Source organism: Meleagris gallopavo, chromosome 30 (genome assembly GCF_905368555.1).
Source record: "Meleagris gallopavo chromosome 30, MGAL_WU_HG_1.1, whole genome shotgun sequence".
In the NCBI taxonomy this organism is placed as follows: domain Eukaryota; kingdom Metazoa; phylum Chordata; class Aves; order Galliformes; family Phasianidae; genus Meleagris; species Meleagris gallopavo.
The window spans coordinates 645558-659478 of NC_139433.1; the positions used below are offsets into that span (position 1 = coordinate 645558).

General features: G+C 55.4%; 1 protein-coding gene across 1 annotated transcript; it reads right to left on the reverse strand.

Moving 5' to 3' along the window:
- Nucleotides 1-3260: 3260 nt before the first annotated feature.
- On the reverse strand, nucleotides 3261-10050 carry LOC146542477 (maestro heat-like repeat-containing protein family member 7). The gene is made up of 17 exons (XM_085211397.1): nucleotides 9994-10050; nucleotides 9633-9712; nucleotides 9353-9473; nucleotides 9070-9159; nucleotides 8769-8861; nucleotides 8388-8553; nucleotides 7883-7989; nucleotides 7420-7569; nucleotides 7093-7247; nucleotides 6818-6956; nucleotides 6597-6734; nucleotides 5998-6174; nucleotides 5491-5646; nucleotides 4976-5077; nucleotides 4783-4885; nucleotides 4529-4588; nucleotides 3261-3627 (listed from the first exon to the last, which is right to left on the reverse strand). The coding sequence occupies exons 1-17, from the start codon at nucleotides 10048-10050 to the stop codon at nucleotides 3491-3493; spliced, it is 2031 nt and encodes a 676-aa protein (XP_085067523.1). The 3' UTR covers nucleotides 3261-3490.
- Nucleotides 10051-13921: the final 3871 nt, after the last annotated feature.

The following is a 13921-nucleotide window of genomic DNA, read 5'->3' on the forward strand; positions in this document are numbered from 1 at the left end:
AATAGTTGCCAGTTCCTTTTGTGATTGTCAAGGTCAGTTCCTTTGAAAGCGAATGAGATTTTACCACAAACCTTGATTGAGACATTCAACTTCTGTAGCAACTCTCTTAAAGTGAGAGATGATGCATACAGTAAGTTCAGTAGCACGGTACCCTCGTCCACAGCACATGCCCAAGCTTACTGCTTGGCTGCTTCCTCCTGCACCCAGAGAAGCTGTGAGTGAGACACAGACCCAGTTTTCTTGCTGGTGTGTGAACTTGCCCTTGCTTTATTGTGTGAACTGCCCCTCTCAGCTTGTTTACAGCAAATTGCTGAGGGTGCACTCAATCCCATTGTTTATGTATTTGATAAAAATCTTGAAGAGCATTGGAACCAAGACAGAACCAGCTGTCATCGGCCTCCTGGACATAAAGCCATTAACCACAACTCTCTGGCTATGACCTTCCAAGCAATTCTTTATCCACTCTATAATCCACCCTTTGAACCGATCTCTCTCCTATTTGGAGCTCCAATTTAGGAGCAGAACACCTCCCTGCTATCACAACATCTGAGCCTCCATCTCCACCATCCTCTTTCACACGGCTGACACCCATCTGATCAGGGCAGGCTGGGGCAGATGCTGATCTCTGCCGGTCACTCACTGTCCCAGTCCCAGGGTGTGTAAGATTTACCCTCTAGCAGTGTACAGGTGTGCTTTGAACTGTTTTCATGCCTGTTAGATACCAAGATACAATGCAGCACTAGAGCAACCACATGCCCAGCTGCTCCCCAGTGCTGGTCCCCGTCTCACACAAGTCTTTGTGGTCAGCAGTAAAACCGTGTGCTATTAGCACTGCTCTGCTCAGAGACACCTCCTGTCTCTGATAACACCTCCTGGTTACCTGACATTTCCAGTGGCCACTGTCTAATGAGACAGCTCATGCAGAATGGTTTGTGGTTGATAGAGCAAGTTCTCAATTAGAAAAAGCTATTTCTCGATGCAGTCACCACACTAGCTGTATGTTTTCATCAGCAATTAATGAGAGCTGCATGCTGCGCTCATCAAAACCTGCAGCAGTAGAGATGAGCCAGTCACTGGAATGGACCACACCTCCACTGTGCTCACATCCATTGTTTGGTCTCCACAGATGTTAAGCATGTGTCCATGAATGTCAACAGGTGCCATTGGACCGCATGGAGGAATTTAATTAGGCCCCTTTGCTTCATCTCCACTCCCGCGTCAGACCCATTTTGTCAGACTGCCCCTGTGCTGCTATCTGTCACACAGCAACAAAATGTAATGGGATACTGGTGGGAAGGTTCAACCTCTACTGCCTCCCACCAACATCTGCCTCCTATGTCATGAGCTGACATGAAAAAAGAGGCACTACATTTGGAACAGTTCTTGTAAAATACATACTATAGAGAGAACAACCGTGAAAGGAGAGATGTTTTTCTCAGTTGAGAGAGGTCTCCACTCAGTCAAATTGTTGAGTTGAAGATCCAATTGCAACTCTATACATTACTTCTGAAAATTCCATGCCACATATTTCGGTATATGGGAAATGGAGTTGCAGACGAAAGTTGATGAAAACAAAATGGAAATCATGGCTGGGTATTCTTTGCTGTTCACAGGAGTCTTTTCAGCCAATGTGTAGAAACATAGAAGCAAAGAATTACTCAGGTTGGAAAAGACCTTCAAGATCATCAAATCCAACTTCAGCCTAACCGAACTATCATGTCCCAGAGCACCACATCCAGATGGTTCTTAAACACATCCAGGGATGGTGACTCACCCACACCTCCCTGGGGAGCCCATTCCAGCGCTTAACAACGCTTCCTGGAAGGCAGTTCTTCCTGGTATCCAACCTAAACCTCCCCTGGCACAACCTGAGGCCATTTCCCCTTGTCCTGTCACCAGTGAGAAGAGAGCAGCCCGGCTCTCACTGCAATCACCTTTCAGGTAACTGAGGAGAGCCATAAGGTCTCCCCTCAGCCTCCCTTTCCCCAGGCTGAACAGCCCCAGCTCCTTCAGTCTCTCCTCGTAGGCCATATTCTCCAAGCCCTCCCCCAGCCTTGCTGCCCTTCTTTGGACCTGCTGCAGCACCTCCATGTCCCTTCTGTACTGAGCTGCCCAAAACTGAACCCAGCACTCGAGGTGAGGCCTCACCAGTGCCCAGTACAGGGGCAGGATGGCTTCCCTGGTCCTGCTCACCACACCATTCCTGAGCCAAGCCAGGGTGCCATTGGCCTCCCTGGCCACCTGGGCACACTGCTGGCTCATATTCAGCCGACTGTCCATCAGTCCACCAAGGTCCCTTTCCGTCAGGCTGCTCTCCAGCCACTCCTCCCCAAGCCTGTAGGGTTGCCTGGGGCTGTTGTGGCCAAAATGCAGGACCCGACACTTGGCCCTATGGCAACTCACACAGTTTGCCTTGGCCCATCGATGCACTCTCTCCAGGTCCCTCTGCAGCGCCTTTCTCCCCTCTGGCAGATCAGCGCTCCCTCCCAACTTGGTGTGGTCTGTGACCGTACTGAGGGTGCGCTCAGTCCCCTCATCAAGATCACTGACAAAGGTGTTCAATAGCAGTGGCCCCAGTACTGAGCCCTGGGGGGCAGCACTGGTGACCAGTCGCCACCTGGAAAATCCTGCTCTGGGTGTACAGCCTTGACTGAGTCCCTGTCTAAAGACAAAACTGCCAGGACCCAAACAATGTGGAGGCAGAAGAGCCATGACACGTGAGGTATCTTTATGCCTGCCTGTACATCTGCACAGCAGGACCATCTGCCCCTGCTTCCTCCCCCCACGGGAACTGCCCCTGCTGGAGTCTCTTCTGGCCACAGTGACCCAGGGCGATTCCCCTCCATCCGCCCGTGCAACATCCACTGCTCTCCGCCCAACTACACAGCCAGTGATGACTTTAGAGAAAGCTAGCAGGTTGGCTCATGATTTCCCCTTGGAGAATCCATGTGTAAAACTGGATCCAAAATCTCTGATGAGCACCACGACAACTCACTTACAATTGCAGCCATTTCCACCGAAACAGACATTGCTGCATTAGTTTCAAGGAAAAAAAGGTCAAATCTTTTTGAAGGGACTGTTTTTAAATATTTAAAAATATTTTATTATATACAAAAAGATATATACATGGATATACAAAAAAAAAAAGGTTTGTTACTTCCCTATCTTATATATATACATATATACATAATGTTACACACATTACACTCATTACATTATTACATAGTACATAATACACTGTTCATATATATATGCATTGATGTGGCCTGAGACAATTCCTCTTCACTCAGTGCTGCTCAGCCAAGCCAACAGCTTGGACAGCCGTGGCCTCGGGGGTGCAGAGGGATGCGCTGTACAGCCGCCAGGAGCAGAGGCCAGGAATGGCGGCGCCTGCTGAGCACAGGCAGGGACGTCCCAGTGTGAAGGGCAGCAGGGCACTGGGTTTGCTGTGCTCCTGCGAGGGACAGAGCTGTCACAGGAGTGCTGCAGCTCAGCGGAACAGACAGCACAGCGCTCGCAGGCCCCGTCGTGATGCTGCTGTCCTCATGGTTGCTCTGAGGATCAGTGTGGTCTGCACTGCCAAGCTTTGGACCGAGCTCTCGGCGTCACTGGCCAAAGGCATGAGGGCTGCAACAGGAAGAAACAGAGCAGGGATGAGGCAAGCTGCAGAGATCGCAGGCAAACTCCGCAGACCGTGCCAATGCCACACGTCTCTGTCCCAGGCTGGGCAGGACAAACGGAGTGGCCGATCAGGAAAGAGCCAAATGCATTAGAATCACCAAATCATCTCAATTGGAAAAGACCTTTGAGATCATCAGCATCACTTAACCCACATGTCCTTCCTTCCCTGTTTGCAGGTGGACGCATTCCCTCCTTGACTCTCACATCCTGCAAAGGAGGGTCTCCACACACCGCAGGAATCTCCCCAAGACTTTCCTCTCCAGGCACTCTACTTCCAGCAGACATCAGGGACAATGACACGATATCATCTCCCTCTTCATCGAGCTTGGGCTCCCACCACAACATCAGCCTTGCTGCCCTTTCCTCTGACTCTGACTCAGGAGGAAGTTCTTTCCTCAGAGGGCAGGGAGGCCCTGGCACAGGCAGCCCAGAAAGCACGTGGGTTCCATCTCTTGAGGTGGTCAAGGCCAGGTTGGATTTAGCCTAAGCAGCCTGATCCAGTTCGGGGCATCCACGACACAGTAGGGGGTTGGAACAGGATGGCCTTTAACGTTCTTTCCAACCTAACCCTTCTACCGCTCTGGGATTTCATGGTTGTAGGATCTTTGAGCTCCCTTTCCACTGAATTATCCCAGGATCTCATGGCTGCATGATCTTTCAGATCCCTTCCAATCCCATCTCTCTAGGATTCCCTGGTTCTGAGATCCTTAAGGTCGCTTGAAAGTCAACCTTTCTAGGACTCTGTGGTTCTGTATCGTCCCTCTGCCCCACAGATTTCCTTGGAGGAGAGCGAGGCACGGGGGTCTCTGCCCCCAGCTTCAGTACACACACCACAGCCCTCGCTTACCCGTGATGATGTCCTGTAGCTTCTCCTCGCTCAGGTCCCTTGAGTAGCGCGCAGCAAGACCTAGGCACAGAGCAGCCGTCAGACCCTGCTCCCAGCAGCAGAGCCGCACTGCTCCCCAGCAGCGAGAGTGGCCGAGGGGGGCCTGAGCAAGGCACCAGGGCCCTGGGACCCACCCCAGGAGCTCTTAGGGCCACAGGGCAGTGGCTGGGACCACCAACCACTGCCAAGGGAGGGACAAAGGGGCTGTGGCTCACCAATGAACCTCACGGCCTCCTGTCGCAAGGCCGCCTGAGGGTCCTGCAGGTAGGCCTGGCTCTGCTGCAGGTATTCCTCTGCCCTGCTCTGGTCCCGCTGCAGCTGGAGGGAGCACAAGAACATGGGGATTGCAGACGCTCCCCAGCTCCCCGCGCTGTGCCTGTTGCTCTGGGGCTCTGGGGCTCTCCTTACCAAACACTGCGCGATCCTCCACGTCTCCTGTTTCTCAGCCAGCTCCCGGAGGTCGTTCCAGCGCAGGAGATTGGCTATTTGTACAATGGCTCTCTTGGCGGCCTGTGGGGAAGCAGAAGCTGGGAGATGGCACCACGGCCCGAGGAAGGAGACCCGGCGTTGCCCTCCTCTTGGCAGGGCCGGGAGCCTTTTCCCAGCACGCTGTGGGAAGGGAACAGAACACGGACATCAGGGTGTGATGGCCACACAGAGACACGGAGCCGCAGTCCCTCCATGGCCATCCCTAGCACAAGGCTGGGCTCCCAGCTGGCTCCATCCCAGGCCTTCGACACCCAGGCTGCGGGAAGCAGAGCTCTGAGCCCAGGCTGTGGAAGCAGAACCCCTCCGCCTGCTCCGGTGCGAGGAACAGCAGGGAGCTGGGCCAGTCCTGCGGGCCTCGGGCAGCAGCCACACAGCCTGGCACCCACAGCACCCAAACGGTGTCACCGTGCCCCCGGTGGGATGGAAAGCTGTACCTGAGCCACGTCCTGGTTCTCATCGCTCATCCGAAGGAGCAGTGGGACCAGGCCCCTGCGCACCATCCCCTTCATTCTGCGCCGGTGACACCAGACCACGGCCTGCACCATGTCTCTGTAGAGACGGATGGAGGACACCAGCACAGCACTGGACTCCTGGGAGGGAGAAAGAGCATTTTAGCACGAGGAGGCCGGGCTGCCTTCACACCGCCTCCGTGGCACGCAGCGCCTGCAAGCCCTCCTGCACCATGCGTGGGGACCGGGCCTGGCCTGGCCTTGCACAGGCAGCGGAGGATGCATGGAGGGCCGGAAGCCAATGGCGGGGAGCAGATGCTGGGCACGGGGCTCTCCGAGGGCCCACAGCTGTCCCCCTGCCCGGAAGGAGCCCGGGAGGAGCGAGGAGGGGAGAGGGCCCAAAGCGAGTGCTGCCCACACAGCTGGGCCAGAGGCGGTGGCACTGCAGGGTGCCCCTGCGAGGGCTCTGCCTCCTACAGCAGCCTCACTTACATCGACAAAGAGAGGCAGGAGCTCCTCAGCGTGCTGCAGAGCGATGGAGCTGGCCTCCTTCCTCTTCACGCAGCCCATGATGTTTTGAAGGACAAACAGGGCCTTCATCTTGATGTCTGTGCTGGCATCCTGCAGGGTGGCCATGATCTCTGGCAGCACGACCCGCATTTTTCTTGCCTGTAGGAAACGCAAGTTCCTTTGTCTGATGCGGGGAACGACCGCCTGGGCAAAACACTCCAGTCTCTGAGCTCCAGCCTCCTCCTCACTTCCTGGCAGCTGGCACGGCAGTCGCAGCGGAAGCGGCCGTGGGAGCACTGATGGGGCCTCAGCGAGGCCAATGGGGAAATCCTTTTCTCAGAGGGTGGTGAGGCTGCCCGGAGAAGTAGGTACCCCACCCCTGGAGGTGCTCAAGGCCAGGATGGATGGGGCCAGGGGCAACCTACTCTGGATGGTGACACGATAAAAGCTGGGCTTTACTGGGCTTTGACGTCCCATCCTCAAAGCTCCTCAAAGCCAGCAGGCCCCACCGTGACCGTCACCCTCCTCCCGTCGCTGCCCAAGAAGCCCAGTGCCGCTTCAGTTGACAACGCCCCACTCACCTTCTCCTGTGTCTCGGAGAGCATGACAAGCCCTCTGAGCACCACGCTGTGCATCTCCACGCTTGGATGCTTCAGAAAAGCCTTGAGGTGGCGTAGGTCACCAAAAAAGTCTTCATTATCTTCACTCTTTGCCATTAGCTGAAACATAGACATAGCCAGGTGAGAGCCTGCAGGGGCACACGCAGCCCTGAAGGGCAGCAAAGCGTTATCCATTGACTCACAGCCAAGAAGAGGATACAGGTGTCTTCTGTGACTCCTTCTACCAGCCTGCTCAGCTGTGAGCCCTTGGTCACCTCCTTCAAAACCTTCTCCAAGGTCCGCGGCATGCAGAGCATCACCTCCCACATGTCCAGGGCGCTGCTGCTACAAGCCCAAATACATTGTAGGCAGAGCTGCCTTAGCCACAGCTAAAACCCTGCAGGCCCACGTTGCTTGGAGAGCCCTGGGCGAGCAGGGGGCACCTGGAAGAAGCCCTCCAGGCCGCTGAGGACAGTACCTGTCACTTGGTGGAGAGAACTTCAGCAGGCTCCTGACTTCTTCCGTGGGCATCTGGCTGGTCAGAAGGAGGAGCAGGGAGTCCAGGCAGTGCCGCGCTGTCTTTGTGGTGATGCTCCTCAAGTTCTTGCGGATGGAGGTTATGATTGGGGTTTTCTAAAGCGGACACACGCAAGAACAGACCACAACCATTACCACAGGTGCCGCTGAAACCACTGCACTTCCCATCGCTAAGAATGGCTTCAGGAGCCCAAGAGGCCTCGGCTGGGGAGGGAAGAGCAGCGCCTGAAACGGCTCAAGGATGGGGCAGTGGCCAAAAGCTGCTTACATCTGGCATCCAGAAGGCGTGGTCTTCCATGGCCACGGCCATCACACTGCAGGCCGCCTCCTTGTCATAGATGCTGGAGTCAGCCATCGCTTCAAGGGCTGTGAGGACGATGTCCATCCTCTCAGCAGGCCTGAGGTATCCTCCAAACGCCTGTGGGTGGAAGCAGGGGAGGGAGGAGATGCCACACTGAGCATTCTTGGTCGAGCAGGGAGAGCAGCTCTGCAGAGAGATGCTGGGCAGCAGAGCCTGTCGGAAAGCTGGCAGCATCAGCTTCTGCCACTGCGTGGCGCAGGATGGCAAGAGAGGGCTCTGGGAGATGGACTGCAGGTGGGGGCATGGGCATTTGGCAAGAAGGCCTTGCGGACAGCCAGGAGGGCTGGATCTGCTGCCCTTGCACTCCCCTTGCTCACAAATGTTTCCTGCTGATGCTATGGACAAGATCCTCAGCAAGGCGGGACATTACCTTGGCGCAATCACTGGGACTGGGAAAGTCAACATCTCTGAGCTTTCTATCCTCCTGCTTCTCATAGAGATGCACGTAATTTTCCATCTCCTCTGACATGCTTGTTTCTAAAAGGGAGGGAGAATGGAAGAGTCAGAAGGAAACAATGTCTTTGCCATCAAACTCAGCAATTGGTGAAAGGTGCTTTAAACTGAAAACGGAGTTCTGAGGAGACCCACAGTAGAGGGGACCCGTGGTGTAGGAGACCTGTGCATGGAGAGCAATGGTGAGCAGACATAGGTTGATGGGACCCTATGGGTTGAGGAGAGTGAAGGAAAGGGATTACACAGCTAAAGGTGATGGGTGCTGGGAACAAGAGGGAGCTTAGGAATGGTGAAGCTGCTCAGAAGAGTAAAGGAGCTTGGGGAACTTGCAAACTCCATGGTCAGGCTTCACGAAGCATAAGAATAGGAGAAACGAGCAGACATAGGAGCAGAGAGATGCTGCCCAACCCATCTTCTCTTACTTCTTTCTTGTTGGACAAATGCGTGGAGGCAATGAAGCGCTTCTGAAGTTGGAATTCTGGTGCTATCGAAGCCATGATTGAAAAGGCAGAGGTGACCCAGCAGCTTTCCCAGGATTGGGAAGTACACCTCGATGAGTGGCTTGTAATTTTCAGCGCTGTCCCAGTCCTGGGTGAGAGAAGGAGAAGAGAGGAAGGGTTGAGCGGAGGCAGAGCAGGGCCTGGAGAGGGAAGAGTGGGGGCAAAGATGGGGCAAAAGCCCTTGTTTGGAGCAGAGCCTGGCTGAGAGCTCCCAGCTGCACCCTGGCTGCAGCTGCACCCCTGAGCTGCTCTGGGATATGGAGAATGGGAGACAGCCTGGCTGGAGGGTGCTTGGCTCCTTACTTTTTCCATAAAACTCGTGATCATCATTAAAACCCCATGCAGGGCTCTCGTACGGACATGCATCTGCTGGGAGCTGAAGAAGTGGAGCAGAGCCTGCAAAGAGAGAATCTGCTGGTACTTGCCCTGGGAGCTTCTGCCGCTCCAGCAGGAGCTCTGGGATCTTCCCCACGGGGAAGGAAGAACAGAGCAGCAGGGGCACAGGGATCCTTTGCAGGACCGTCACGTGCAAGGAGGCTCTGTGTCACTGCAGTAGGGACAATCGCATCCCTCCTAGTGACCCCGCTCTTTGCAACTGCCAGACCTGAAAGATGCTGTGCAGCTCCTCCCTCATTCTGCTGTTGGGGCAGTTCTGCACCAAGGCTTCTAGCATGCTGTCCATGGCACTCATGGTCTGCAAGAGGACACAGAGTTGCAGAAGGGCCCCTCATGGGGCACCTCATCCTAACCCTATCCCCAGAGAAGAGACGAGGGTGGAAAAGCAAAGCTGGTTTCCTGCCCTGCCTGGCTCTCCTATGGTCTCAGCACAAGGAGCCAGGGAGCAGCCCAAAGGGACCCGGGGCTCCGGTGGCCCACCCAGCACACACCTCAAGGTAGAGTCTTTTCTCCTTTTCTGGTATGCACAGTTCCGGAGGCAAAAAGAAGACACTGTTGAAGCAAGAATTCAGGATGCTCTCCGTTTGGCCTTCCAGTGCTGTCTCCACAGTGCTGGAAGGGGAGAGAGAAGTCTGTTGGACACCGTGCCTTGAGGCTATGGGAAGGAGGACGTGGACCTCCATGGGGAGGAGGAAGCCTCCCTGCCAGCTTCAGGGCTGCCAGGAGCCTGCCCTGGGGCCATGCTAGCCAAATGTGGGTCTGGGCAGCTACCTCATGTTGGCAAAGCTCTTCATGGCTTCCTGCTTTATTTCTGAGCCCAAAGTGTGCTTGGGCTCCTCATCGATCAGCACCTACAGAACCAAGAGGGATGGGATGGGTGGGACGTGGCAGCCACCAGAAGACACTTCCGTGTCCATGCTCAATTTTCCTCGTGCCAGCCTTGTCCACAAAAGGGTGCAGGGGAGTCCATGCCCCCATTTCCAGCCCACTGCCTATCTCCCCACCTGGACATTCGCTGCCAGCCGGTTTTCTCGGCAGAAAGCATCCAAGTTGAGCGACGTGTCCTTGCATTTGCACAGCGTGCAGATGCTTCTCAGGAATCTGATTTTCTGTTGCTCATCCTGGTAGTCACAGAGGGAGCAAGAGGGGGCATGAAGGTGAGATCCACGGCCAGCAGCACCCCAAGCATCATGGGGTGCGGTGCTATGCCTGCAGGGTAGCGGCCTGCAGAAGAACCGGGGCTGTTTCCACAGTGAGTGGAAACAGCTGCTCTTGCCTTGTCCTTTCTCCTCAGAAACTCGCAGATGCATGCAATGGCTGCTCGTCTCCAGTGCTCCAATATCTCAAAACCTAAGCAAGGAGGAGAAGAATGAGCACCATAGAGAGGGGCTGAAGGCAAGGAGTGAGGGAAAGAGCGGCCCCAGCGCATGGCATGGAGCCATCCATCCTGCCTGCTTCCCTGACATCCTGCCAGCCCAGCAGCCTCTTGGCACCCATCCCAACGGTCTGGGAGAGGTTAGCACTGGCGCTGGCTGGCCAGAGAAGCTGCAGCTGCCCCATCCTTGGAGGTGCTCGAGGCCAGGCTGGATGCGGCTGCGGGCAGCCTGATCCAGTGGGTGGCAACCAGCCCACAACAGGGGCTGGGCCCGTGAGGGCTTTGAGGTCCTCCACTCCCAACCATCCCTGGATCCCGTGGTTCCACTATCCCTTTAGCTGGAGCTGGACTCCATGCTGGGAAAGGGAGTTTCAGGAAAGGAGGTGCCAGGAGAAGTGGGTGCCAGCTTTCAGTAAAGCATGACCGCTGTCCCCAGTGCTTCCCACCCATTACTCACGTGGATTTATGATCTCCTTCTTTTCCATCTCCTCCTCCTCCTCCTCTTCTGGAGTCCACGCCTGCCAAGCCAACTTTGGCCTGCGGGGAGGTCTCACCTCCATCACCTCGCCACCAGTCTCACCAGACTGAGAAGCAGAGCTGGCAAAGGGAGGGGAACAGGAGAGGCAGATTCGCCGGTTCTTGCGCGCATGCGGGAGTGGCATGGCGAGAAGTGGGCTGTGCTCAGGAATGCCTTGAAGGTCCCTGTGCTCCTGCCCTGTCGCTGTCGCTCCTGCAACTGTTCCGCCTTCCCCTTGCGATCACCTATGCTGCCCTGACCCTTTGTGATGTCACTGATGACACTCAGTGGGCGGCCTTTAGAACTGCCTCTGTACTCTCAGAGCTTGTAGGGGCGCAGACCAAACACATCTGGTTATGCTCGCGTGTGGCACAAAGAACGGATCGCACCAAACACTGCATCCGTTCACACCCCAGGGCACAGAATCATACAATCACAGAATCCTTAGAGTTGGAAGGGACCTCTGAAGGCCATCTAGTCCAACTCCCCCCCAATGAACAGGGACACCACAGCTCCATCAGGATGCCCGGGCCCGCTCCAGCCCTGCCTTTAAAGTCTCCAGGGATGGGGCGTCAACCGCATCTCCACGCAACCTTTTCCCGTGCCTCACCACCCTCACTGTGTGTGAGGCTGTCACGGGGTTATCCCTAGATAGAAGTCCGTGACGGGGGGGCACAGCCCCGGGAAAAAGAAAAAAGGAAGGGCTCCAGAGGCTTCCGCGAGCCGGCCGGCCCCGGGCCGCGTGCGCTCCGGGAGAGGGGGAAGGGCAGAGAGCTGGCAGATAGTTTGAACCAAGAGAAAACGCAACGGCGGCGATCGAGGAGGAACGGGAATTCACTGAATTAACCGAGTCAAACAGAACGAGAGAGACAAGAGCATCCCAAATGCCAGGCAAACCACGACAGTGCGAGGGAAAGCACGTGCTTTGCTCCGCGGGAGCCGAGGCGGCTGAGCCGAGCGACAGAGACAGGCGCTCGGGTCCCGACCGGAGCTCCGCCCCACCGCCTCTGCCCGCCTGCTCCTCCGGGGATGCTGCCCCGCCATCGGGATACTCGAAGTGCCCATAAAAGGCAGTAAACGGAACCACGACATTCGCTCGTTAAGTCCCGCTGCTCCACACGGTGTTGTGGTGTGGAATAGTGACAACAGAAAATCACAAAACCACAACAGAGGCAGACTGTGTTTCTGCAGTGCAAGTTTCCAGTATTTTTTGTATGTAGCATATTCCTGAACTTAGAACCTTCCTGTGAACCTGTTGTTTCCAGTATATTTTTTTGGTATGCAGTGGAGCCCCTTACTGAACTTACAAAACGCTCATGAATGTTATTGATTCGTGAAGAAAGCTGATGGATAGAGTGAAGTTGAGAATGGGCTGCACTGACTCGGGTAGGACTGACACAGCACAGGATAAGGAAAATACGCAGGGTGGGAGAGCCCAGCATAGGACGGCATGGGGACAGTCAGGCAAAGGATGGGGAGAGCCAAGCACAGGACAGGACACATGTGCTCACTTTGGAATATCGCTCTCCTATCCAAACACAAAGCAGAACGGATGTGCTAACTTCAAAATGCTGCAGATATTTCAAAGTACAAAGCATACCTAAAGACAGCAGTTTGGTAGCAGTCCTTAGGTGGAGATGTATCACAGCAACAGTGTTGGGAAGATTGTGAGCCTGAGGCGCTCAAGCAGTGAGTGCCAGGGGAGGCATCACTTGCGTTGGGTTTAGGGTACATAACGGAACGGATTTCACCGGCCGGTGCACCATTTCTCCCTTGCCGATAGAATCATAGAATCATAGAATTGCTCAGGTTGGAAAAGACCTTCAAGAGCATCAAATCCAACCGCAACCTAACCATACTACCCTAACAGCCCTCCACTAAATCATGTCCCTGAGCACCACATCCAGACGGTTCTTAAACACATCCAGGGATGGTGACTCACCCACACCTCCCTGGGGAGCCCATTCCAGCGCTTAACAACGCTTCCTGGAAGGCAGTTCTTCCTGGTATCCAACCTAAACCTCCCCTGGCACAACCTGAGGCCATTTCCCCTTGTCCTGTCACCAGTGAGAAGAGAGCAGCCCGGCTCTCACTGCAATCACCTTTCAGGTAACTGAGGAGAGCCATAAGGTCTCCCCTCAGCCTCCCTTTCCCCAGGCTGAACAGCCCCAGCTCCTTCAGTCTCTCCTCGTAGGCCATATTCTCCAAGCCCTCCCCCAGCCTTGCTGCCCTTCTTTGGACCTGCTGCAGCACCTCCATGTCCCTTCTGTACTGAGCTGCCCAAAACTGAACCCAGCACTCGAGGTGAGGCCTCACCAGTGCCCAGTACAGGGGCAGGATGGCTTCCCTGGTCCTGCTCACCACACCATTCCTGAGCCAAGCCAGGGTGCCATTGGCCTCCCTGGCCACCTGGGCACACTGCTGGCTCATATTCAGCCGACTGTCCATCAGTCCACCAAGGTCCCTTTCCGTCAGGCAGCTCTCCAGCCACTCCTCCCCAAGCCTGTAGGGTTGCCTGGGGCTGTTGTGGCCAAAATGCAGGACCCGACACTTGGCCCTATGGCAACTCACACAGTTTGCCTTGGCCCATCGATGCACTCTCTCCAGGTCCCTCTGCAGCGCCTTTCTCCCCTCTGGCAGATCAGCGCTCCCTCCCAACTTGGTGTGGTCTGTGACCGTACTGAGGGTGCGCTCAGTCCCCTCATCAAGATCACTGATAAAGGTGTTCAATAGCAGTGGCCCCAGTACTGAGCCCTGGGGGGCAGCACTGGTGACCAGTCGCCACCTGGAAAATCCTGCTCTGGGTGTACAGCCTTGACTGAGTCCCTGCCTAAAGACAAAACTGCCAGGACCCAAACAATGTGGAGGCAGAAGAGCCATGACACGTGAGGTATCTTTATGCCTGCCTGTACATCTGCACAGCAGGACCATCTGCCCCTGCTTCCTCCCCCCACGGGAACTGCCCCTGCTGGAGTCTCTTCTGGCCACAGTGACCCAGGGCGATTCCCCTCCATCCGCCCGTGCAACATCCACTGCTCTCCGCCCAACTACACAGCCAGTGATGACTTTAGAGAAAGCTAGCAGGTTGGCTCATGATTTCCCCTTGGAGAATCCATGTGTAAAACTGGATCCAAAATCTCTGATGAGCACCACGACAACTCACTTACA

Coding starts and splice junctions, on each gene's coding strand:
- LOC146542477 (XM_085211397.1), bottom strand. CDS start 10,050: ATGCTTGGGGTGCTGCTGGCCGTGGATCTCACCTTCATGCCCCCTCTT. Junction 7,990..8,387: donor ATTTGTCCAACAAGAAAGAA/GTAAGAGAAGAT, acceptor CCTCCCTTTTAG/AAACAAGCATGTCAGAGGAG. Junction 7,248..7,419: donor ACGCCTTCTGGATGCCAGAT/GTAAGCAGCTTT, acceptor TGTCCGCTTTAG/AAAACCCCAATCATAACCTC.